Below are 26,629 nucleotides of genomic sequence, written 5' to 3' on the forward strand. Positions count from 1 at the left end.
AAGGATTTTTTTTGTTTTTTGTAATGATTTGATGCTAAAACTCTCAAGCCTTCACTTGGCTAAATGTATATATTTTTTATATTAACTATTTATTCAGAGTTGTTCTTCCTCCCAGTTTTCTCTGTTGCTGGCTGAGACTGAACAGTTGACATCTTTAATAGTTCCTTTCACACCCGTGCTTTGATTCAGAAATATTCAATACAACTCAGTTGTGCAAAGCTTTAACTTCCTTTGCAAATATGCTGTGCAGTATGTCACAACTTTTCTGACAAATTCTGAGAATTCTGTTACTGTGTAATTGTTTACTGACAATGTAATGTCATACATCCACAACTATATTGTCACTGCACAGAAAAAAACACAGCATTACCTTTAATTTAGCTAAATTTCCATCATCTATGTAACAGCAATGCAATATGGAAATACTTCTAGCTATCATGAGTGGAAGATTACTTTTTCTGTTTCGATAACCTCAGCCTGCATTAAGTTTCTGTGGCAATTTCCTTTTGAACTCAGGGAGAACTTTTCTGACATAGTTTCCTTTAGAATGTGTCTAAATGTTTGAGTTTTTTACTGTCTTGGGTTGCCGGAAGACCCAAGGCATCAATTGCCAAATGAGCCATGTACATGCCATCTTTGTTATAATGTGCCAGACAAAATAGAGCAGCAGTACTGTGGCAGCCTTATGTATGACTTCCATCCACTGTACTTTTAACATGATGTACCTTGCATTTCTTGGTCCAGGTTGTTCTTGTATTTGACATATGCAAGTGGATAAGTGGTCAAAGATAGACAGTGTGATGTCATGTTAAGATATTCAGCTACAATAGAGTGTGACAGCGTAAACTTTTTCGGCTACATAAAACACCAGCTGTAATTCCTGTTTTCTCTGGTAGCTGAAGTGGCCAAAAAGGTTCAAGTTGCAAGTTATGCAGCCTTAACATGCACCCACCTGGCCTACGCCATCATATCCAAATAGCTTTAAAGCATTGAAACATTCTTATAAAGCATTAAAGGAATATAGTGAAACATTTAGGGAAATACATGCTGGTTTTGCTTTCTTTCAAAGAATGAGATGAGAGGATTGAAGCTGGAGCCAAGATATATTTAGCCTAGCTTAGCATAAAGACTGGAAGCAGTGGGAAACAGCTAGCCTGGCTTTGTCAAAATAAAAAAAAAAGCTCTAAAGCTCATTAATTAACACATCATATCTTGTTTGTTTAATCCTCACATAACAGAAAAATAAAAATCAATTTATGGTTTTCGTAGGAGTTACATGCTGGAACAAGTTCTTGGCGAACAACAACAGGGCGCAGTGACTGTGCACAGTTCCTTGGAGCTACTTGGCAGACTGATGAACTTGTTTGTCAAGAACATGCTGAACAACAGCCATTTTTTCATTTCTGTTTGTGTTACAGATCGAACAAGATCCACTGTGTTAATTAGAAAGGTGTAGAGGTGTTTTGAACTGTAGAGAGAGAGCTTGACTAGCTCCCCTTCCCCCCAGTTAAAAGGGAGAACAGGAAGAACTTTCTTACCTCACTCTCAGAAAGAAAGCAAGATAAGCATACTCAAAATGTTGAATTTTTCTTTTAAATATCTTATCTCTTGATGTCTGGAAAGGCATTCTGGGATATGTAGGACATCATGAATTAACAAAAAGGACAACAAAGCAGATCAAGGGAAAGTTGGTTCACCAAGGAAGTCATTTGAAACAGTTTATCACAGTTTAAACTCAGGAATGCACTGGGCATCAGATTGATTGTATATAACAATGTTTGAACAGAAAAGGGAGACATCCTGTGGAACAATAATATGACATATTTATTTTTAACAGTCCTGCTCTGATGGATACCAGACACAGCAGATAGCCATGGACAATTTTGTTAAGTCAAAGCAAACATGGCACTAGATTTTAAAACATCACTATGATGTTTTTATTGTACATACTGTTTACAGTGTCTTTTTCACAGTATTAATATAATGTTCATTATGTGTCTGCATGATAATGAGTAGAATAATAGATTAACTTTTTCATGTGAAGTGGACTGGTGAGTGAGCCCGGTGATTGCAAAGCACAAAGGATGTTTAAAGGCATCAGTATTGATCATCATTAAGGATCATTACGCCTCTATTATGTGCTTGAGTTCACCTTAATGCTGCAGTACAAAGGGCTCTAATCTACCATGTATAATACTTTAATGTAGTCCAAGTCCCGCTGTTTAGTCTTGTTTCTTGTACTTTGTATTGCTTCTTGTGTGTGACCAAGGCAGAAATCGTCTAGTCAATAATCTATACAAGTCTACCTCAGGTGTGATTTTGGTTTTGATAAGGATAGCTTGAGAACAGCATGTCCAAAAACCAGTTTTGTAAATTTTGTGTTTATTAAATTGTCTGTTCAAATATTTATTACTTTTTTTTTTTTTTTTTTTTTTTTAAAGTTTCCTTCTCAATGTGATGTGTTTGCTACCTCACAGAACTTGATTTTCTATTTTTTGGTGTTTCAAAGCCTGTTGTTGCTGCAAATATAATGACAGATCCTGTACTTAAGACCAAAGCAATGCTTTCATATGAAGTCTTAGCCCTGTTTCAGGAAGAGAGACACACAAAGGAACTTACACTCACATCCTTCAAACAAACACTCATATCTTTAGTTAACAGAGTGGACACACCCACCATTTTAGTCTTTCAAGGGATTCTACTCCGATACCAAAATCCCTCACCATCATTGTGAAGGCAAAGAATGTTTGGATTAAGCAAACTGTTCATGTTGACTCTGGGTTATACTGTATGTTTAATCTGTAACAGTGCTCAGGGTTGTGCTGAACCTATATTGTAGCCATATTAAACACAATGATTACATTTGTGATTGCATATGGATCTTCTCCCTGCTTTGCTGATTGTCTGTTTCAGCCTGCAACTGAAGTAATTTGTGCAGCAATGCAATGGGAAAACAAAGATCTAACATAGAGAAGATTTGTGTTTCCTGTGACTTTTGATTTTTAGGCAGTAATCATGAAGGTAATATTCACTGTGAAAATGATAAATAAACATATTGATGCATACTTGTGTGGTATATTTATCAGTTCTTTGACAATGGCTGTAATCAAGCAAAGTGCTATGCTATCCATATCAAAGATGAAATCAGATTTTTAACAAAAGATTATAATGTAGCCTAGAGTATAAAAAAATCTTAATTCAAGGTGCACTTGATGTTTCATCTGCATTTCACCATCGTTCCCAGCAGATGCAGTTTGGTCAGTTGTCATGGAGATAGCTCAGTTGTCTCCATGTGACCTATCTATGGAACCAAGTCATTACCACGATAACTTGGCCAACTCCATTCACTGAACCACTAAAGCTAGTAAATAGACCTTGAGTTGTAATTTTATTTGGTCAAACTGCTGTTTCCAAGGCCAAGACAATGTAAACATCTGTTTAATTGGAGGATTGTGAGATTGAGATTTTTTGCTTGCATTTGATTGCGCCGCAAATAATTTGGATTAAAATTATTTGACTTGTATTATAATAAAAAAACAAAGAGTGAAATGTGATAGAAATGTTATATGATACTGAAAAATATTAGAGAAAGAACTCAAAGCGACAGGAAGCAGATTTATAGACATTTATAGAAATCCTATTAATAAATTAATTCGGCCTACCACATACAGTTAGTTAATACATTGCTTATGAAATTATCTAAAAAAAAACAAAAAAAAAACCCAATTTGTGCAGGTGTTCATATTATTGTGTCCACCTCCTGCAAGTGACAGTTCGGTTTAAGGGGGAGGGAGGTGGGTGTCCGCATTTCACTGACTGGCTGAAAAAAACGTGGGGAACTGTAAAATTAGCCAAATTTGGCCAGGGTTAAGACCGGAAGTGCTGTAATTTTCCTTCAAAATATAGTGTACTCATTTATCAATTTTAGGAAAAAATATCAAATGTGAAGGTATAAATAAAATAAGTCACTAGTCACATTTCTAAACTATAGTTCACTGTGAAAACAGGTATGTGTGCAATAATATCTCAGCATTAATGGAATTTGCCATTCAGTATCATGCAGCTTTTCACTGACATGTAATACAAAGAGGAGGATTCTGTTTGGTGTCATGAGACACCAATTATCATGTTCACTGAAGCAGTTACATTAAATGCATCAATTATTTACCTATGTGTCTTCTATTAAAATAAGACAGCTTTGTTGGTCATAACACAACTTTTAATTGCTAAAAATCATGTTATTATGATAATGTGATTTCTCTGATTACTGGAAAGTTGTGATGTGTCACCTGTGCCGTAATGCTTAATGGATCCATTAATATGGGTTTAATGAAGAGTTCTAGTACACCATGATGGGCTAAATACTGCTTTAAAGACTCTCATTCTGAGCAGGAATTATTTTTTTGGTAAATATATCAACTACATTGGAATATAACATTAAATACAGTATACTGTATATGATATTACTTTTGTTGATATGGTACATACGATATGATACAATATGGCTTTTATTATCAGTGTACCCTGAAATTCATTTTGCATCCTTAGGCAGTTCCATTCAAGAGATTTTCACACAGATTAAACATACAGTTACACATATGACTCTTTTCATAGAGATACAAAACACATCAAACAGTCATGACAGTCATACATATCACTTATCCGCTGGATTCAGATCTCAGCTCGCAGCACGCTGATTTTGGCTTAGCAACAGGATAGATTGATGTGTAAAAGCATTCTTCAGCCTGTTGCGTGTAAATTGAGGGACTCCAAATCACCTAAAGGGCAGAAGTTGGTAATTACCCATAAAAACATGACAGGAATCAGGAGAGATACTGTTATCGAGTCTGAGCATGCTCTTGTTGTGAGCTACTTGAAAGGAGTGTGCCACAGGTTTGCCAATAATCTTCGCACAAAGTATAGTTTAATTTAGTTTTAAGTTTCACAGATAGGCTGCTGAGCCAGGCTGTACTAAAGCACAGCATGTCACTCTGAATAACTGATTTAAAAAACAGAAAAATAATCTGGCCACTGGCTCCAAAAGATCTGAGTCTATGAAGAAATTAAATGTGCTGCTGTATCTTCTCACAAATAAGTTCTAATGAAGAGTCCTTGATAGGGTGGCATCTATCATAACACCCAGGTATTGGTATGAAAAGACTTGAGCTTCACTGTGCAGAATGATGTATATGCAGAGTTTAACACTAAAAGGTTGTTTTCAAATTCAGCAGCTGAAAGAGGAAAGTTTATCTGTGTTCATTGAAAATCCAATTTTAAGGGGCAGGCCAACAAGCATGATATGTGACATCAAAAATATTTGGAAGACGATTCTGGTCCAGAATTCTGGACTGAGACATCTTGCGCTCAGCAGTTCAAATTCTGAGATGAAATATATTTACATATTTATAGATTCTGGACTTCTTAATGAGGGAGAAGGAGTAGATGCAATTTTAAGGATTTTAAAGTGGTAATTATACTTTTTTGTGGAAAAACAAAATCAGACACATTATTGTTCCAAGCAGACTCAGGAGGGGATCTTTAAGTATAGCTGTGTAGTTAATGTCAGGAGACTCTGACAGCGTTGGAGTGTCTACTCCACTGGAACCTGCTTCACACTGTTTCATCCGTTCAGTTTTACTGTTCTTTGCATAGAGGAGTTTATTTTGAAATGCTTAGCCGGAAGTGGGCTCATCCTGGGCACCACGCGCGCTGCAGTGCACAGCAGCTGCTCGCGCTCACGTCCAGTGTCTCACAGTGCGAGCAGGACGTGTGCGGCGGTAATGGCTGCCAGGGAGAGTGAGGAAGACAACAAATGAACCCCTGAGAAACGATTCAAAGGTGAGAGACAGAAACATGACAAGTTACAGCATAAACAACTGCAGCCTCTTCTGTCTGTAGACGGTCGTCTTGTCTGCTGTGGTTACTCGTCTGTGTGGGTTTGCAGGTGTGTGTGTGTGGGAGAGTGTGTGTGTATGTGTTTGGAGGAATCTGGTTGACACACACATACACACACACAGGACAATAAACTGTCAATACCTTCTGCTTATTGTGCATGCCTCTTCCATGCCCCCAGCATTAGTACAATTGAATCGTAATGAACTTGTTTTTAGGTGTGACTGATAGAAGCTAATGCCGACATTCATGCCGACTGTGCTGGCGAGAGCTGGACTCTTTGTTAGCTGCTGTTAACGTGATTAGCTAACGTTAGCTAACCAACATCATCGTTACAGGCCACATAGCTGTTAGCCTGTTAGCCTGTTAGCCAATCAGACAAGTGGATGTCTGATTAGCCAGTTAGCATCAGTATCCCTGTCTGGGGAGACAGCTCAGGTCTTCAGACTGTTGGCAGATGTTTATCATCTCCGAATTTAAAAGTGTCAAGTATCTTTACATTCAAGTTAAGTTTTATGATGTGTCAATTGAACAGCCAGGTGCAGGCAGGTGTTGGAATGAGTTTGTCACTGTCAAGTGTCCTGTTGCTTGTAAATGTCAGAACACTTTACACATTACAATCTGCATGTTTAAAGATCCCCTCCGGATATGCTTTAAGATGTAAATAAAATAGTCCTCTTTAAATAATAATTTGTATCTGATATGTTTTTTTCCACAAAAAAGGCAAATTATCTTGTTAAAATCCTGAAAATTACATCTCCTCCTTCTAACTCATTAAAATTCCAGAATCTATAAATATGTAAATATATTTAATCTTAGAAGTTGACATCATCACTTCTGTAAGCTGCATAGTTGACCAGGTTGGCTTCCAAACTATTTGTGATGTCACACATCATGCCCCAAATTCAGATTTTCAATAAGCACAGAGAAACTTTCTACTTTAAGCAGATGAATGCAACATCCTACTGTAGGAACAAAAAGAAAAACATATTTTTGAGTGGAAGGAGACTTTAAAGTGATTCAGTTTGATACCAGTAGCTGCAAAGTTTTGATAATGTCAGTGAACAGGTTTTGTGAATCAATAAGGACCCACATGCCATTCATTTGGCATAAATTCAGTATATCCAGCCTGTGTCAATAAATATGTTTTTTTGGATCAGCCACTGAAACAATACTCAGATTAGTTTCAGCAATGTAAGGCCTGAGCCACATTCTTCTAGACTATGTATTAATGATATTTTTGTGACTTTTATTCAATCTCTAAATAAACAATACTAGATATTAATACTAATGTATTTGTACAAGGAAACCATTTTTAATTAGGAGTAGTGCTGAGACAATCAGTCAAATTTCATAATTGATAAACCATTTATCAAAAATGTCCAGCAAATGTGTTCATACTGTAAATATATCACTCCTCATATCATATCATCACTGTAAATATCATAGTTAATTCTACATAATAATTTACCTATTTATATTTGTTTGTAGGCACTTTTGCTACTGTTTGCACTATCTGGTTAGATGCTAAACTGCATGGCGTTGTACTGGTAGGCATTTTTATTTTGTGTGCAATGACAATAACTTTGAATCTAATTAAATATATGTCATTGTGAATTGGATATATTTGGGGTTTGGACTATTGGTCAGATCAGATTATTTGATTAATGGTAAAAATAGTCAACAGATTCAGTAATTCACTTAAATAAAGAAGTGAATAATCATTTGCAGCCCCATTTAATCTTTAAAAAAACTATTTAAAAGTATTCTCATCTGATTAATGAACTGACTAATTGTTAGAAAACTTGTTAGAATACCTGATTATTAGAGGTGTCCCGAACCAATCCAGGCAGATTTTAATGGATCTTTATCAGCTAAAATAAAGCCGATCAAATACCAGTCCTTTCTTTACTCTGCTGTGATTTGTCCACCTCAGCCTGCTTATGTTGCATTGCTGCTCTCCTTCAATGACAGCTGGGCTCTACAGTGGAAGCAAAAATTATTGAACGTGTGTGTGTGTGAACGTGAGAAATTATTTGGGTGCACCGACGTGAGTTCTGACACCAAGGTTGGCAAAAAAACACATGTTCGCTAAGCTCCGGCGCTATCGTATCTGTTATCCCTCCTCTCTCGTATTAGCAAAAACAAATGTACAAAACATTCAGGAAGCAGCTTCTCACTCGTAGCTGGCACTGACTTTCACTGGATAAAATGACATACGTGGCCGGTGGCGGGTCACATCAGCTGTTGCTAATTAAAATGAATTCCATGAGTAACTTGATGACAGGCCAAAATGAAACTTGGCTGTTGTTGTGTTAAAGTGCTCTCTGCAGCCGGTGTCATTTGTGAGGGAAGAGGCCTCACTCTGTTACACCACTTTACAATTCTTATAAAGTTTCTGTAGTTCCAACAACTCCAGCAGAGTGACATGTGTCATGTCAAGTTCAGGAGTGGCGTTTTTCCAACTAAACTTTCATTGATAGCATATCAGTAATTTCAGCTTTTAAATGTAATAGTTTTGAACCAGGACCTTCAATATTTGGATCAAGCAGTGTGAAAAATCAGGTGTGGCAGATTTAGTGGGCCACACCTGTTATTTCAACGTGTCAAATACATGTTTAATCAACATTTATGTGAATGTAAGTATCGCATTGGACTAAAAAAAACTTAATCGGGATGTCCATACTGATTATGGAAATAATCGGTCGTTGCAGTCTGAGAGCTATTTTCTGCAGTGGCAGGAACAGGATTATATAACTACATGATAAGGATGAGTGAGACTGTTGGTATGATTTGACCTTTGGTTAGATATGCCTTTTCCATACTTCCCATTTCCAATGTAAACTGCTGTGCTCTGCTTTTATAGGCGCAGCAATTTCTCTTAAGCATCACATGTTAGTGTGACGTGCTTTTATAAACACCTGAACAATGTAACGTAATAACCCCGTAACAGATACAACAGATACCGGTCTGTGAAACTTGATGTCAGTTTAACACAGTGGTCATTTTTGAGGCTCTAAAATGTGGTGTGTTTGAGGTGTGTGTGTTTTTCATGGGTAATGTGAGGCATGTTGTGTGTAGTGGTGCTATGTTGGTTTCTCTCATTATAATGGCCATTTTACCATGTTGCAAGTAGTATTTTTGTTTTGATTCGTGTTAGTGAATTAAATCTAATTTTCTTGTTGAAACCCAATGTTCTCACAAGTCCACAGCAGGCAGGGCAAACATTGAATGACACTTAATTTGAAGTTACATAAAGTCCTGGTCCATTACTGACTCGATGTTATATTCTAAACTGTAACACGCATTATTACCCGCTATCTCATGTACACATTAAGCACATTATACACGGTCAGACACTTGTTTTGATCTGAACTTATTTGCAGATTCTTTAGATCTCAGCACATACACATTAAAACACCTTCAGGCACCATCCACTGTCGCAAACAACAAAAATATATGTTCCTGCATTCCAGCACCCAAGAATAATAGCAAGTATATAAAGTTACATAAGCAATTAGCAAAGTCTCTGCAAAATATACTTGAACTGTACATATACTATACATAAACAGTTGCATGAACGTAAATAATGTTAGAGCACATATATCATGTGATTACAGAAACATTCTACGAAATACCAATATGTGCCTAAATGGCTCCAACACTAATTTTATGATTTGAATCTAAAAGATTCTGTTGGAGGAGGGAATGCTGTTGTTTTAATATTTGGGAAGAATTCATGTTAATGCTTTAGGGAAGGAGAACACTCTTGGTTTAAGAGCTACTCTCTGGCAGTGCAAGGCCAATCAAGAAGGCAACAGTTGGGAGCAGCACAATAGGTTTGGTCCAGTAACACTCTCATGAAAACTGTAGGGAGATTATTTATTTGGGTTTATTGAAGATATTTGTTGAAGAATTTTAAAACAATCTGTGCTGCTTAAGAGTAATATGTATTTCTGTTGTTGATACTGGGATGGGTTTTGAGGCTGAAGCCTCAGATTTCATTAGTCCACTAGAAGGAGCAACAGGACGGAAATCCTACATTTCTTTATTGGGGATTCTAGACAGTGATGACATACAAAACACACTGAATGAAGAATTCAACTAGAAACAACATGATGCAACAAGTGATGCACAAATAACAGCAAAAATACAAGAAATGCATTCAAACACAGCGTCCAGACTTGAAGTAGTAATATGAGATGTGACGAAAATATAACTGAGACAGAAGTAGGAACAATAGCAAACTAACACCCATGTTGTTTGTCTACAGTGAGGACTAGGATGGTCAGCAGCCAGCCGAAGTACGAGCTGATCCAGGAGGTGGGGCGTGGCAGTTACGGCGTGGTCTATGAGGCAGTAGTGAAGCGCACAGGCGCCCGGGTGGCGGTGAAGAAGATCCGCTGCCACTCTCCAGAGAATGTGGAACTCGCCCTGCGGGAGTTCTGGGCCCTCAGCAGCATCCAAAGCCAGCACCCAAACGTCATCCACCTGGAGGAGTGTATCCTGCAGCGGGACCAGCTGGCCCAGAGGATGAACCACGGCTCCAGCTCCCCGCTGTACCTGGAGGTGAGGACACAGAATTCAATGGAAGAGGGTTGGTGACAGTAAACTGTAGTTGGACAGTTGGTATATTTGTGTAGCGGTAAAGATGGTAGATACAAGCATGAAAATGTTGTGGTTAGAGGGTTGGTCTCTAAACCTGGTCAAGCAAAAACAAAATCATTTATCACATCACATCTTCCAAAGTAACTACGCTGATAATGCAAACTCAACACTTCCTGCAGCTGCCCCAAAGTAAAAGTCTTCCAAGGAAGAAAATGTATGATGACCTTACTGACGAGGCTGCAGGGAATAATGACTTATAGCCACAAGGTTAGATACACTTTTACCAAATGTAGAAGCTGGTCTGTGGGTGTTTTCAAACCTATAGCTGCTTTGCTCTGGTCTGAATCTGTGGATTAGTTGTTGGAAAAAATTCAAGGGAACCAAGATGCATCACTAAAAGCCTTGTGAGAGAGTTCAGTCCTCTGATTGGTCAGATGTGTCTGGGGCAGGAGTGAGAATGTAAAGACAAGAAGGTCCTGATGAAGGCAACATACTTTGTCATCAGTCCAGGTTGAACCTCGATCCATTCTCCAGCTAGCTGCTAGCAACTGTTGATTTCACTCATCTGCATCCCAGCATGCAAAGTGCACCCAGCTACAGGAGCCTTTTAGGTCAGACTTGAGTACTCCTTGTAGTTGGTCAGATCGAGGTCAGATCAAGTTCCCACCACAAATTGACTGCTCCAGAATTCTTTAAGGACCGGATCGAGACCCTTGTAGAAGGAAACCAACCAGAGTCTGACTCAGTTGGACTAAACAACGCCGGTTTGAAAACACCATAAGTCTACATTTTCCACACATTTTTTTCGGCAAATCAGTCTCACACAAGTTGATATCTCCTTAAAAGGTCAGTGAGGCCAGAACTTGATTGACCGAAGAAAAAGCTGAAATAAATGTTGCTTTCTATATGAGGCTGGCTTCAAGCAAATAATGTGTGAAATGTTTTCAAAGTCCTGGCTATCAGCTGATCTTCCTTTTTTTTAACCGCATGTCTTGTCCTCAGTGTTGGTCAATGTCTGGAATTTGATTATAATTTACATCTGTTCATATTAGTACCCATGAAATCCTACATTGAACAGATCTTTCTTTCTGTACATTTTTATTGTTAGGACAAGCAAAAGAAGAACTTTGTTTCTTTGTTTGTGTGTGTGTGTGTGTGTGTGTGTGTATGTTTGTGTGTGTGTGTGTGTGTGTGTGTGTGTGTTTGTGTTTGTGTGTGTGTGAACCCACAGAAGTGAAACTTGGTGAATTGACTCTATGCTCCTTTGCACGTTTCTAACTATATGTCACAATAGCCTGACTATTAATATCTGTCGTGCATCACAATAATAAAGAAGCAGCCTACTATAAGTTGTTTCATTGAAATAAAAATAGGCAAGAATCCAGTTCTGAATTCTACCTCTGGGCTTGTTTACAGGCATAAAATAAGAGTAAAAACCGGTTGAATTTTTTCCACATATTTGTCATTCTTGTGTAAACTAAACCATCATCTGTGGTGTGTTTTTACTTTATCAAAATCGTCTCAATAGAAATGATTTCTGAGTCCTGTTCCAAGCATCATCATCGGGGTAACTCCACTGAGTAAAAGCTGGAATGGGTTTCCGTTTCACTTCAGTCCATTTTCCAGTGACTCAGCAAAGCTACAGCAGTAAAGCTGCCTCTTGGACCAGGTCAATAGTGTATCATCCCACAATGTAAAAGGCAGTTGTGAATCTTGAGGTAGGAGGTCTGTCAGCCGCATGCATACTTGGAATTTACCATGTTGTTTCTCATTGTGCTTTTTTTACAAATGTCCATGTGAGCCGGAATCTTTTAGATATTTCATTCAGCCAACCCACATAAGTTTACGGGGTTAACAGTCACTGCAACATTATCTGGTTAGCTGGTTATTAGATATGAGATGACTCTTAGGTATACAAGGCTGTGTATCCTGAAGCTTGTTGTTCCTCTCTGATAGATAACAGGTCAAAGTCACACAGATACAGAGCAGGTGTGGTTCAGAACAACCAGTGTGTCAAGTACTAGTGAGTTACAGTGAGCTGTAATTCCAGATTTGGAAGGATTAGTCAGACTGCAGCGTCACAGCATCCAGAATGAAACAAAGACTCAACATTGTTGATATTCATTTGTTTGCCCAGATAATTCAGTTCTGGTCCACCTTGGGTTGCTAGTAGGGTCTGATTTATATATTTCATTAGCAGACAAAAAAGTTTTATATTTTCATCAATGATTCGGTCATCAGTATGAACAGAACCTGTATACAAATGTATTCTGACAAAAAAAAAGAATTGTGGGTAAGTTTTCTGTGACTGACATTACAGGTGCAATGACTGTTTTTAATAAATGACTTCACACTAATAAGAAATAAACCTCAAACCTTGACTGGACTGGCTGTTGAAACAAACCCTACATTCATAATAAACCTCAGCTTTATAGTGCCAGTAATAGAACAGATCATCAGATAACACAAAGTTATCTGTTGATCTGCCCGTCACACTTGCCCCAGTTAAGGTTTCATTTGCAGCGTTTGCCAAAAGCAGATCTTGTTAATATCTGCAGACTGAATCTCTGCCGGTAAAGATTTTTCCACAACATTTCTGTCCACACGGCACACAGATGACAGCGAGCTTTCAGAGGAAGCAGAAAACAGACGGTAGAGGAATGCAGCTCGACCTACAGTACTTGTAATTATGACATTTAAGAGGCGTTTGAAAAAACACTTGTTGGTTAGCCACATGTTGTCTTAAAATAGACTAACACTTTAATTCCTGTAATGAATTGGAAGCTGGTTTTGATTTGCAAAACATTTCACGAGATCTTGTAAAATATCCTAGATTGTAAGAGGAATGTTCCCACTGTTGACATATTGCTGTCTCACTGCTGCTGGCAAAGACAACATTGCAGATTTTTCTCAGACAATGTAGATGTAGTAGGTTAAACATAAAAGTCAGCGACTGTTCCAGTAAGCCAACTGACTCATCAGAAAGTGTTGTGTAAACTTATTAATGTCAGAGATTATGTTTCTGCTGAAATTGTCACACTAGACATAGAATATCAGCACAAATATTGGCACTTGAAATAGAAAATCTGCAGGTGAACCCTGGATTTTGTCACTCTGTGTGTGTGTGTGTGTGTGTGTGTGTGTGTGTGCTGCCTGATGTACATGAGCTGGAAGTTTCTAGATCTGTGTTGTCTGTGGCCTCCGTGTCTCCACAGTCACATGAACGTGTTGTCAGGTTTAGAAGGGCCTCCTCTCCCCAGTCAACCTGTCTGCAGCCTGTCATGTCGCAGTGCCTCCCTGCTGTCTGACGGCGGACTCACAGGCACTCTGCCTGGGCCTGATTATAGTCTCTCAGTGGCACGCGGGGCTATTGTCAGACCGTTCATTCAGTTTTCTGCAGTGCTAGCATTGGACACTTTCCCAGAATCCCTTTATTCCAGCTCTTTTTTTATTACTCTGTAATGTTCCAGTACGTGCTTACAGAAGAACAAATGATAATAGGGCAGAATTATCTGACTGCACCAACTGTGGGATAATTTGCATTTATTCTTCTTGGGTAGTGGATTCCTTGGCTAGTGTCATGCCAAACAATTTGCAGCCATTTGTTTACAGCAGGATTTCCACCAGGAATTGCCTACTACGGACATTTATTCAAACATTTGTGTTGCCAGTAAAGCTGTTTTACATCCAGAGCAAATATGTATGCATCAGTCAATTCATTTTAAGTTTACATTATTCATTTAACAAACCTGTAGCTATTCCGTGTGTATTACAAAATGCTATCTATCAGATTCATTCTATGCATCACATTTAATCTTTTAATGTGAGATATGGGATGAAACCTCAAGGTTTGTGGTCTGCCGTCAAAAAGTGGAGATTAAATGAACTCACTTCCTGCGGCAGGCATGAAAAAGATGAGAGGCTCCTCACACAGCTTTGATGTTTAAAAAAAAAAAAAAAAGGCCTACAAAGGAAGGTGGCAGACAGCATGTTATGAATACAAAGCCGGAACAACCTTGCTTGTTTCGTTATGAGTGACATTTTCTTCTCCTCACACTGTTTCCCATTTCTGTTATTTTATCAGTAATCATGACAGCTAGACCAGGCCTAAGTGACATAATCACTGTGGCTTTGCTCATGCAGCTTTTGTCTGTTGGGGCTTGAGGTGATACTTTGTTTAAATTTCCTGTAAAATGCCAGACAGCTCGTTTAATGGCTTGTTTGTTGCTGTTTAGGTTATTTTTCCCATATGTGTTCAGCAGGATCACTTCCAAGTTTTATCTTAATTACATGACGGTTTCAAAATAAAAGCCATCCCATGGTTCGCCAGTTGGATGCTTTTAATCTGAAGCAGCCGCAGTCACAGGACATGTTGGGTTTGCATTAACTTAAGACAGCTCTGACACGATGTAAAGAGAATGAACAACAAACAGTGAGGCTAATATCAATGAGAAACAACAGCACATTACATGCTGCATTGTTTCCACTTGCAGGCAGGTGATCTGAATCTAGCTCGAGAGCTCACGTTAGCTTTGAGGTGGCTTTATAAAAACAGTTTGTTGTGCTAATTCAAGACCGACTTTTCACAATATGTCCAACTTTTCTGAGCCATTTTTATGAAACAGTGCTCTAATGTTGACTTAAATTGTTCTTTGTGTTTCTACTGTAGCTGGTGGAGACGTCTCTGAAAGGTGAGATCACATTCGACCCGTGCTGTGCCTACTACTTGTGGTTTGTCACAGACTTCTGCGATGGGGGCGACATGAACGCCTACCTGCTGTCACGCAAGCCAAGTCGCAAGACCAACACCAGCTTCATGCTGCAGCTGGGCAGCGCTCTGGCTTTCCTGCACCGCAACCAGATCATACACCGCGACCTCAAACCAGACAACATCCTCATCTCGCAGGCTTGCACACCGGCTGGCTCGTCTGAACCCACGCTCAAGGTGGCTGACTTTGGTCTGAGCAAGGTCTGCTCCACCTCCGGGCTCAACCCCGAGGAACCGGCCAGCGTCAACAAGTGCTTCCTGTCCACAGCCTGCGGAACAGACTTCTACATGGCCCCGGAGGTGTGGGAGGGCCACTACACAGCCAAGGCAGATATTTTCGCCCTGGGGGTGATTATCTGGGCCATGGTGGAGCGCATCACCTTCGTGGACGTGGAGACTCAGAAGGAGCTGCTGGGGAGCTACGTGCAGCAGGGCTCCGAGATTGTACCCTTAGGGGAGGCCCTGTTAGAGAATCCAAAGATGGAGCTGCTGATCCCCGCCAGGAAAAAGAGCATGAACAGCCACATGAAGCAGCTGATCAGGGAGATGCTGTCGGCTAACCCTCAGGAACGGCCTGACGCCTTTGAACTGGAGCTCAGACTGGTCCGCATCGCATGCAGAGAGCTGGACTGGGACACGTGATGGACGAGCAAACGGCACCACAGACTCAGCCGATCAAGCACATGTACACATTTCATCAGCTACTGTTATCCTAGATGGTCACATAATGGGGGGATTATTGATTTTTAACTAGGGAACAATAGTTATTGTTTTGTTTCATGGCTTAAACATCGTCCACTGTCCAAGCACATACAGTCCTACACTAGCTGTGTCTTTATATTGAGGGGGGAGAGGTGTGACACTCATCGCTGCTGCTGCTCCAAACTGCAGCTTAGTCTCAGGCTAATCACATCACAGCTTCCACTTCCTCCTTACAGAATAACTCGAGCGTGATGGAAGAGCAAAAAAAAAAAAGACCTCAATCCTGGATTCAGTTAGATCTGAAAACCAAAGTGATAGTTAAATAGTTTGTCTACAAACGCCATCTTTGACTCGGTGCTAATTGTTACTGCTAACCGTTAGAAATGCAATATCAGACATCATCCTGTGATTTTTACAGTGCACATTTATCCAAAGGGCCAATATTAAAACACCGTCACCTCCATGTGTGGAATGTTTTTGAAGCCATTTGTGGCTTTGACAGAACCTGACTTAAAAACCAGCATGAATATGACAATATTTACATAAAAATTTGATTCTGTTTCGGCATCAAATACAGATATGCCCTGAATGCTCAGGTAATAAAAATATACAGCCTGATGGTATTTGTAGACAAACACTTCCTATCAAGGTCAGTTTTGCTCAGTATTCTTGGAGGAGAAAAATGCCAAACTTTGGTGCTTAAAGATAACTTGTTTTTTTCTGAAGGCTGCTCTGTCGGTTGGTTGGTCGGGTGGGTGGGGGACATTTATCAGCAAGTGTCCAGCCAGCAGGTGCTTGTGGTTGCTGTTTTTCCTCTTTCTGCCCATTACAGACTTAAAGATAAGTGTGTTGGTCCCAGACGCACCCCTAACTAGTTTACCAGAATGTATAATGATCAAGGCAGGTCACCTTTATTTATATAGAGCCTTAAACACAAAAACACTTGATATTAAAGGCGTACTATGCAGGATTTTTTTGGTTGCTGTTTGTAAACACACTATTTAAAGTCGGTCATTTGGCCCCTCCTCCCTAGAGAGAGAGAGAGAGAGAGACAGACAGACAGACAGACAGACAGACAGACAGACAGACAGAGAGACAGACAGACAGACAGACGGAACAAAGCAGTGAATCAGATAAATAAAACATTATTTTCTGATTGTCGTTCTACGTTCTAAAGCACAAATAAACACGCCCACACACCTCTGCACAAGGTGCCGCATTGCCAGGTTTTGTGTGAATGCAGCCAAAGTGCATGTTTCATCCTGTGTGCTATGGCTGCTCTGCTCTGTGTGTGTGTGTGTGTGTGTCAGACAGAGCAGAGGAGAGAGACAGATACAGCAATGTAACCTGGTCGCTATGCTGCGAGTCCTGACCTCACACCCCGTGTGCTGTTATTGGCTGGGGGTTACACACCCACTGCACAAAGCTGGACACCCAGAAATATCTGGAACACAACAAAATAATAAGAAAATACAGGCAGAGGCCACAGTCTCTCTAGATAAGTACACTGCCACACACTTCTAGTGGGTCATAAGTGATGATTGAGAGAAATTACTTTTGTATGACTCTATATGTTGTTTTTTAGGAAAATCCTGCATAGTAATACCTTTAATTACAAAGCGCTTCACACAGTAAATGAGGAATAGAGCCTAAAGGATCACTCTGGTTTATTACAACTTGGTTCTTATTTTTTTAGTTTTGGCCAACATTCCTATCAGTGAAAATAACATTGTACTCACAGTAAACTGGCTGTTCGCTAAGTTTCGACCCTTTAGTCACTGTTGTTATGTGGTAGGTTTACCACATGAGATTTGTGTTAATTGTTGAAACATTTGATCCTTGCTTTTAGACAGAAATAGACAAAAGCAGCTCCTCACTGGCTGAAAAACTGTTGCTGGCAGATTTCAGTAGTAGCTAGCTAATGATAGCTAATTAAGGTGACAACTCTCCAGCTGACTTTTTAATGTTTACGGCTTACTAATATGAAAATCAGAATCCTGAAAAAGCTTTTGAATTAAGCGCAAAAATTGAACAGCTTTGATGGCTACATACATGATATAAAGCTAACTCCGTGCTGTGTACTGATGTAAAAAAGACTAAAGCTACATGATCAAAGTAGAAAACAGAGAAATAAAGGAGTAGCATTGTTCTTGAATTTTGAGCTACAGCTAGTCAGCCCTAGTATTATATTATAGTATGCACTTAATATGTCTACTGTAGAAATACATACATTACTTTGACTAGCAACACAAAGGTTGAATTTCTACTTTTTTGCCAGTATTTCCAAACAACATATTTCACTCACACCTGAGGCTAAAGTAACTTTAACTTTGGCTAATGAAAACCAGTAAAGAGCAGGACACAACCGCTAATGAAAGCCTTCACTCTGATACAGTAGCATCTCTGACCAGTGTTACATTGACTAATGTCCCCTGTAGCCCCACATAATAATGCACTAAGCTAATGATATGCTAGCTATTAACCTTAGAAGTAACATAACCCTAGGTTACTACTGTAGGTAGTAGGTGGAAGAGAAAACAAAGGCCAACTGTAAAATTATTACCCAAAACCTCAATTACAATTTACAGACCAAAATCCTGTTCAACTATGGCCGAACATACTTGTTGTTGCTACTAGTGGTTGCACATGAGAGATTTACTGACAGTTCAGGTGCTTTCAGTTGCAGTTTTCTGTCCAAATTTAGTGGTTTATATAATCTGCCGAAACTGTTGGACATCTGTCTGATTGTATTTAATTCATCAATTTATCATAGCCAATAGCAATAATGACCAAAACTATGAACATAAAACCCAAGTTGTAATAAACCAGAATTATCGTTTTAAGAAGAATATCCAAACAACTGAGCACACTACAATGACACACACTGGCCTACATTCAAAAGACTGTGTGAGTGATTCCCTCACACACCGCAAACAAAATCTACTCTTGAGAGAAATCCTTATGTTGCCTAAACATAGATTTAATTAGCTGAAGAATGAGCTGCTTGTATTGTAAGAGCAGTGACATGAATATTCACATTTCAAAATCCATTTAGACAAGAGCCCTGAATGAGTAAAAGGGGCGAGGAATTCAGTGAATTTCACTGAAAGCACTTTTTGTTGTTGTTTATATTTATTCCTCATACAGTAACTACCTACTGCATTATATGGAGGAGCTCTGTGAGGCTGGAGTCAGTGTGATAACTGCGTTGGTATTTGTTTACCAGGCAAACACAATGTCAGCCAACAGTCTACTTATGCATGCGATGCCTCTCACCTTCAGGGAAGAAGCGAGAGAAGACACCAGCACACAATCCTCCATGAGCCAGAGGATCTCTTCTTTTTTTTTTTTTTTTTTTGACACATAATACTGTTGTGTTTAACTTGATCTCTTCTCACTGTGTCACTGCTCTTCGTTTCCTTTGGCTCTGGATCTTACAGTAATCCCTTTCCTCATGCTTCCGACATGCTAATTCTAAGCCTATTAAGTTGTTGCAGCACTTGGCAGAGGATCATGCTCGGGACCCCTTTTGCCTTTCAGGTCATAAATAATTTGTGCACTTTGACAAATTTTACAAGAACCTGTGAAACCAAACAATCTAGCCTTCTTCCTTGCTCTCAAACTCCGACTTGTTGCCAACATTTATTTGCTAGATGGCCTTTAATTCCCCCCTTAGCTGTAATAGTGTTTCTTCCCCCTTGCCGTGCGATTGAGATTTGCCTTATTTCTGAAATTCACAATTTCTTTTGGGCATGTACACTATAGTGGCCTCGTTGATATTGCACTCAAACACAAAATTGGCAGAAGCTGTGCTTTGAGACGCACCACATTTCAAGGCACCTCAGCGTGGTGTTTCGGTATGACTAGCAATACCACAAATCAGTATTAACTCGCCCGTCTTTACTGCAGGATAGGCTCATGCAAGCTGCTTCGGACAATGTTGCTCCTCTTCAAGAATGTGGTGTTTGTGGCTTTCTGTACACGAGCAGCAAAGTTTGGACTCAAAGTAGGTCACCCATATCCTCAGAGCTCTAAGCAGAGGAGAGGATGATGGGTAGAGTAATTTCCGGCCAGATTTCTTCCTATCCTTCTAGACAAGAGGGGGAGGAGGAAGACACTTGGCTTCCTGTGAGGTTTTAGACGTTTGCCAAACAAAAGCAAGTTCTGGGGAGTGTTTTTACACTTTGATTTGTTCTATTCAATTTCTTTGCACATGTGTAAATACTGTATAGGATCGACAGGGGATGAACAAGGTTTGTGTACATTTGAGTGGATATGCTCTGTTTTCAAGAGCCCTGCTTGTTTGACATGTAAATTGCTGTGATATTCAATTTTCTTCAGCTCTTAATTCAGCTTCAGCTTTCTTTCAGTCATTGAAAAGATGTGATATATTTACAGGTTAATACTGTTGGTGTGCTAGTGGTAACTGTATGTTTTTCATTGGCCTATTGTTTGTGATTTTGTGTAAGCAAAGCTGGTATACAACATGGGTGAACTCAGTCGTCTTTTCTGTTTGGTACTGGACTGGTTGGAAATTCTTTTGAATTCTGGGAAATCAATCAAAACTCACCACTTTACACAGCCCTCACCCAGGACTGATACTACATGTCACGGTTGTACTTTATTATCTCTGGGAACTCAGACTTGTCACTCACTGAGCAGCTAATACAATTTGTTACAGGAATGTTTAACACAAGAATTCACTCAGTGGTGGGCAATCTTCCTATTGACCTGAAGTTCCAAAGTAACAAAAAAACATAATGAGAACGGTCCCTTCCATTACTGTCCATACAAGCTATAGCTATGTAAGCTACATACAAATCCAAAGGAGGTTGAGAATGTAGTGTGTTCACAATGGAAAAGTGATTAAATAATGCATACTCGAGAGTATTACAAAAACTAAAAAATGTTTGACTTATGAGTGTGCTGGACACTATCCTCCCACAAACCAGTGCACAAAGGAAATGGAACTGCCTGTTACTGGACAAAAAAACTGAGGATGAGACCACTCCAGAAACACCCCAGAAATAACAATATAATTAACTTTTGGAAAGCACTTGCTTTTGTTCTGAGAAGTTCTGGCAGCTGCATTCTTAAAGTTGCAGTTTAATTCATGTACTGCGGCGTAGGTCTGGTATCATTATCTGTCAATATACAAGAAATCAACTTGAACAGTCTTGTACCAACTCCAAAAAACAGTACACTATAAAGGTTAGTATTCTGTATACAGCTAGCATATAGTGTTTATACAGATCATGTAAAATCAAAGATGGCACAGGATTTTATTTCTTACTTGCAAACTGGTGTGCTGCTCAGCAGCAGTGTGCTGCTCAGTGCTGCCCCTGGTGGCTGCAAGCTATATAAATGACATTACTATTTTATTCATTTGCGTTACTGCAATAGAGCCTTCAGCTACCAGTGGCAGCACTGAGCACATTGTTGATGAATAGCACTCACGTTGGTAAACGAAGAAGAAATCCTGCACTACTTGCATGTATGTATACAGACATGCTCTGTCTGTATACATACTGTTTACTTACTGAATACAGGTAGGTACTGTACACTAGTCTTTATAGTATACTGTTTTTGTGCAGTTAGTACACAAGAAATGAACATCCTTTTCAGTTTTATACTAACAGGACATGATGCCATAGCTGTGCTGTGCAAATCGAATTGCAGTTTTAGAATGTCACTGCCAACTAAACTTCAAAGACACACACAAAATGTTTATGGGTGCATTGGGCCCATAAATTTTGTGCAGTATATTTTCAGGAAGTGGCTTTTTTGGCTTCATGTGCCCATGGATGTATTATCCATGCATGCACCACTGAGCAACTTTCATGGGAATGAACGGGGGCCCGCCTCCAACACTGTATCCAGTTCTCTTTATACATCCATCCATGGTAGTGGTAGAAAACTTGGTGCGGAGTAAACTAACAACTAACAGATCAATGAGAAGAATACCCACTGTTAACTAAAAGTATTTTCAACATTCCTCCTGTAGCAAGTTTTTTGAGGTGCTTAGTGACTGATCTATCAGTTCTGGGCGACAGTGATGCAGGATTGTGACATGTGGTATGCTGGTCCTGAATCCGGGCCACACTTTACACAAAAAGTGTAGCGTGTCAGATGAAGATTACACTTCATTATAAAATCGGAATCATGTCAAATAATAGATCCAAACTCACAGCCAGGCAAACTTCTGCTCTCACACTTTTGTATGAACAATTTTGCTCTTATGTCATTGTAAGATATTTTGAAGAGATTAAATGAAGTTTATCAAAAGTGGTGTGAATACCTGTCAATCACTGTTGAACTGATGGATTTTTAAATAAAATGACTTGAAATAATAATTGAACTGTTGTAAAGAACAGAAGCATGAATGGCTTCACCACTGATCATTTACAGGTCCTGCACTGCACCATGGGTAATTGGGTAATTCAACTCACCTGATGGCCTGCACACAAAGAAGCTGCCAGAAAGGTTAGAAATACTCTGCTAGTGCTACCAGCCTGACTGCTCTTTATGTAGTGGATTCTTAAATTTCAAGTTTTTGGTTTACTGAGGAATACCTGTAGTTGCCAGTGTGACTGTTAAGTTTGACATGTGGAGTCAAGGTAAAACAATGGGCTTCATGCAAGATGATGATCCTCTAATATCTCTGTGACTGTCACATGACCGGCCCCCCATCATGGAGCGCTTTGCTTTAGAAAGATATTTTTTAGCATCTAACTTCACATCAAATCATTCCTTCTTTGTTTCTGTCACAGTGCAGAGCTGCTCTGATAACATGTTAGCTGGATTCATATTTCTTATTGTTTCAGGTCTCTGACTGTCACTCCTAAATTTGTTATTGTTGTGTTTGTCTTCTGATTTCTGAAAGCAGGACTTGAAGCTGTGCTGTGTTTTTAGTCTTTGGGAACTTTTTGTGAATGAAACTTGTCCACAAACTGAGTACCCGCTGAGGCCTGTTGTTCCTCTGTTTTGTTTTAATAGGATTTGCAAACAAGCTGTTTTTAAATGAGTTCTACTCTAACAGTTATTTAATGTTTCGCCCCAGCTTGCAGTCTGTCCCCTGATGGGATTACCAGCCATAAAGCAGTGGTGACAAAGGTGTGTCTGTCAATAGTAACTGAAATACATGTGTTAGGATCTGAAAAAATTGTTTTCATATGGTGGACTTAACCAAAATAAAATGCTTTCCTTTAACCTTGATTTCACCACAGAGAGGGAGTCTTGAGATTTTACCCTGCACAGTGTCTCAGCTGCTGACTGCTTCTCAAGTCAGCAATGATAGCTTTGCAATCTGCGACTGGGAACTTCACCAGGTATGAGAAACGCAACTTAAATAAGATGATTTCTCTCTACATGTGCATATCACCACTCAGTTCTGCACAGTGCAGAGGAATAGGTTTGACCCGAGTCTGATAAGTCTCATTAATCTGGACACTTAAGACTTGAATTTGTACTTGGATGTAGGCTTTTGACGTCAAATGACTTGATAACCTGTTCAAACCCAAAGATAAGAAATACTGCTGTGCAGTGTGTGTGCATCAACTCTTCATCTTCCTGTCAGCGGATATACTGTATTTTGAATCAGTCTGCAGGAAGGAAATGTGTGTTTGGCACTGCACACCAGCAGACACACAGATAAAGACTTTGACACTATGAAGCCAACATGGTCGAGAAACGCCTCAAAGTGTGCAGGAAGAAATAGACATTTTGAATTTAGAGTTACATGACACTCAGCAGATTCCATGTAGAGATGATCATGTGATTGAAAGCTCCACCCAACTGCTGTGGGTTCCTTCCTGGGGTCAAGAATGAACTTTAGAAACTGACTTGTTTTTTGACTTGGACATGACTTGGGACTTGTTGGTCATGACTAGAGCCTCACAGCCAACACTTGAAACTTAATTGTGACTTGCAAAACCATGACTTGGTCCCACCTCTAGACACCCAGTAGTTGAATGCTGCCTTGTTTACTTGCAGGGACACATGCCTGATGAAAGGAATAGTTTGACATTGTGTCTCAGTTAGCTGAGAAGATCAATACCCCACTCATGAATATGAAGCTACAGCCAGGAAACTGTTAGCTTAGCTTAGCACCAAGAATGGAAACTGATCAAACAGCTGGCCTGGCTCTGTCCAATGGTTAAACCTGCCTACAAGCACCTCTAAAGCTCACCAATTAACATGTTAAAGGTTGCTTGTTTAATCAGTCATGAGGTTGCCATGCAACCAGCATGACTCCAGAAAGTGATTCCTCCTGACCAAGAAATAGTGCAGCACATAACCCTTTGATGCGCTTCTTTCTCTGCAGGTGTCCCTAGTGGGCGTCATCAGAGGATTTGCTCCCTTCGTGACAAATGTCCAGTACTCTGTGGACGACATGACTGGTCCACCTTTGAATGTGAAACAGTGGGTTAACACAGAGGCATGTGGCTTTAAAAGACTCATTTCAGAACTATGAAATACTAAGTGGTAAAGAAATGAGCACTGCAAACTGCACCATTTTGATAAATGATCAGTTTCAAACTGTCTTTCTGACAGGACTGTGCTCTGATGATGTTTGCCTCTCCTGGAACATATGTGAAGGTTACAGGAAGTCTACGGAATTTCAAAGTAAGTAATACAAACAAAGGGCTTGGTGGACTTCAAAGGGGAGTGAGCATGAAGGATCTCTGAGTTTATGACCACACACTGTATGACACATTCAATTTTTGTTTGCATTAGGGTCAGAGGTCATTGCTGGCAATGGACATCCGTTGTATTAAGGACCTGAATGAGATCACATCCCACATGTTGGAAGTTGTGCAAGCCCATATGCAGCTTTTTGGAAAGGTACCAGAGCTTGTGAATGGGTTTGGCCAGTAACACTACTTGTAACAAATCTTTTGTTTTATGCCTTAAGTTGCAAGTATTCAATGATGTGCTATGTACTGAGCAGAATATCCATTATAAATTGAATTTGACTCCAGTTCAGGCACAGATATTTCATATATTTGGCATTTTCTGTGTTGTTAATCCAGATGTTCGATGTGAATATGAATACCACTGCTGCCTCGCTGTCTGGAAGAGCCGTCAAGTGTGGTGGTGGACATTCTGACGCCTTCTTACCACATGGTTTGTCCACCATCCAGGGTCAGGTTAGTAGGTTTAAAATGTCAGTTCACCTATATTACAAACATATTTTACTTGGTGGATATTTTCTGTTTTCTTTGCTGAGGTTTGAGAAGTCCACCACTACAAGTTATTATAATATATAATGTTTCAGAGCTGTGTCTTTTCTTTTTTTTTTCCAAAAACTCTCTGTGGACAGTTGTTATTACTTCCTGACAAAACAGTGTTGCATTTGACAATAAAAAAAATGACATCACTTGTGCATATATTATATGAAATGCCATTTGATAGCACCACAGGATTAGAAAGTAATTTTTGATCCTCATTTAAGGTGTTGAATGTAATCAAGAGCTTCTCTGTCCATGATGATGGTATCAGTTGCCATGACCTGAAGACACAGCTGGACTACCTCAGTATGAAAGACATCAGGTACCTTTTTAACTCATCATACCTCTTGTACATTGCTGGTGTGTATATATACAAATATGTTCATTTTCTCACTTTTGAAGTAATGCTCGTGCCTCTGAGTGACCTAAGATACAAATTAGTATATGCTTGTATTGTATGGAGCCCCCTATCATTCCACATACTGTATTTGTTAGGAGGGAGCTAACTAGAGACTGGATCTATTCCAGGGACACATATATACATACATAATGTATAACTGTGAAACAAGGTGAGATGCTTGCAAACTGTCTATGTTCTTGTACAGGACATCCTTGGCATTTCTGATACGTGAAGGCCATGTCTTCTCTACTATTGATGATAAGCATTTCAAGTCAACAGAACATTAGCAGGCTACCTGGAGGCTGTTCTGCCAGTTATGTCACTCTCCTGGATTACAGCTGGTCAAGACACTCGGTTCACATTTTCAGGGTGAAATTAGTATTTTGTTTTAGTTCTGTTTTAAGTAAGATTTTTTTTTTGTTTTTAATTTACTATGAGCTACTGTACTTTCTTGGTCTAAAAATGGTGAATGAATAATGATGTCCAGACAGATAAGTCAACTGTTACAGGGTTTATAGTGTATCCTTTGTTGCCTGTATTCCATCACTACTAATATATTGCTTAGGCCTCTCTGTTTGTATGCTCTGTATTTCTGGGTACCCTGCAAATGTGGTTATGATAACTGTACATGAAGAATGTGTAAAGTATATATTTTGTCCTGTCTCATTTATTTAATTTCTTTATTTTCTTTTCAAGAAGAACTACAGTCCCCATATGTCTTATCTCTGTAGTCCTGTTTCCCAGCATTCAATGTAGAGAACAAGTGGGCAAAGATGGCAGCAAACTGCCAAAAAAACAACACGCCTCCTTTTGACTGCTCATCCTGATAAGTTGCATAAAGTTTGTCACATATAGACTGTAGCAGAAGGTATAATATGCATAAAACATGAGTATTATCAAATGCTAGACAGTCAAAACATTCCCTTGTATAAAATGTGTTAGTTTGTGCAAGTTCGGTTGTCTTGCGTGTGGAAAGGTTGTCGTGCCAAACTCGCCTCAGAAATCCCACAATGGAATGTTTATTGACAT

At 39.4% G+C, this 26,629-nt stretch overlaps 2 protein-coding genes across 4 annotated transcripts; both read left to right on the plus strand.

Annotated features, from left to right (window-relative positions):
- The first annotated feature begins 5,699 nt into the window (after positions 1–5,699).
- pdik1l (PDLIM1 interacting kinase 1 like) lies at positions 5,700–16,940 on the plus strand. Its single transcript, XM_044336044.1, has 3 exons — positions 5,700–5,838; positions 10,166–10,461; positions 15,170–16,940. Exons 2-3 carry the CDS (start codon positions 10,177–10,179, stop codon positions 15,908–15,910), a joined length of 1,026 nt encoding a protein of 341 aa, XP_044191979.1. The 5' UTR covers positions 5,700–5,838; positions 10,166–10,176; the 3' UTR covers positions 15,911–16,940.
- Positions 16,941–22,381: 5,441 nt separating this feature from the next.
- On the plus strand, positions 22,382–26,249 carry LOC122969981 (replication protein A 32 kDa subunit-like). 3 transcript variants are annotated; one of them, XM_044336052.1, is made up of 9 exons: positions 22,382–22,453; positions 23,031–23,083; positions 23,197–23,298; positions 24,294–24,407; positions 24,524–24,595; positions 24,707–24,814; positions 24,994–25,119; positions 25,425–25,522; positions 25,806–26,249. In XM_044336052.1, exons 1-9 carry the CDS (start codon positions 22,423–22,425, stop codon positions 25,885–25,887), a joined length of 786 nt encoding a protein of 261 aa, XP_044191987.1. In that variant the 5' UTR covers positions 22,382–22,422; the 3' UTR covers positions 25,888–26,249. The 3 variants fall into 3 exon arrangements, with proteins under 3 accessions (XP_044191987.1, XP_044191988.1, XP_044191989.1); XM_044336053.1 differs by having other exon boundaries at positions 22,391–22,453; positions 25,003–25,119; XM_044336054.1 differs by having other exon boundaries at positions 22,453–22,587.
- The last annotated feature ends 380 nt before the right edge of the window (positions 26,250–26,629 follow it).

This window comes from Thunnus albacares, chromosome 19, assembly GCF_914725855.1.
Source record: "Thunnus albacares chromosome 19, fThuAlb1.1, whole genome shotgun sequence".
Lineage (NCBI taxonomy): Eukaryota > Metazoa > Chordata > Actinopteri > Scombriformes > Scombridae > Thunnus > Thunnus albacares.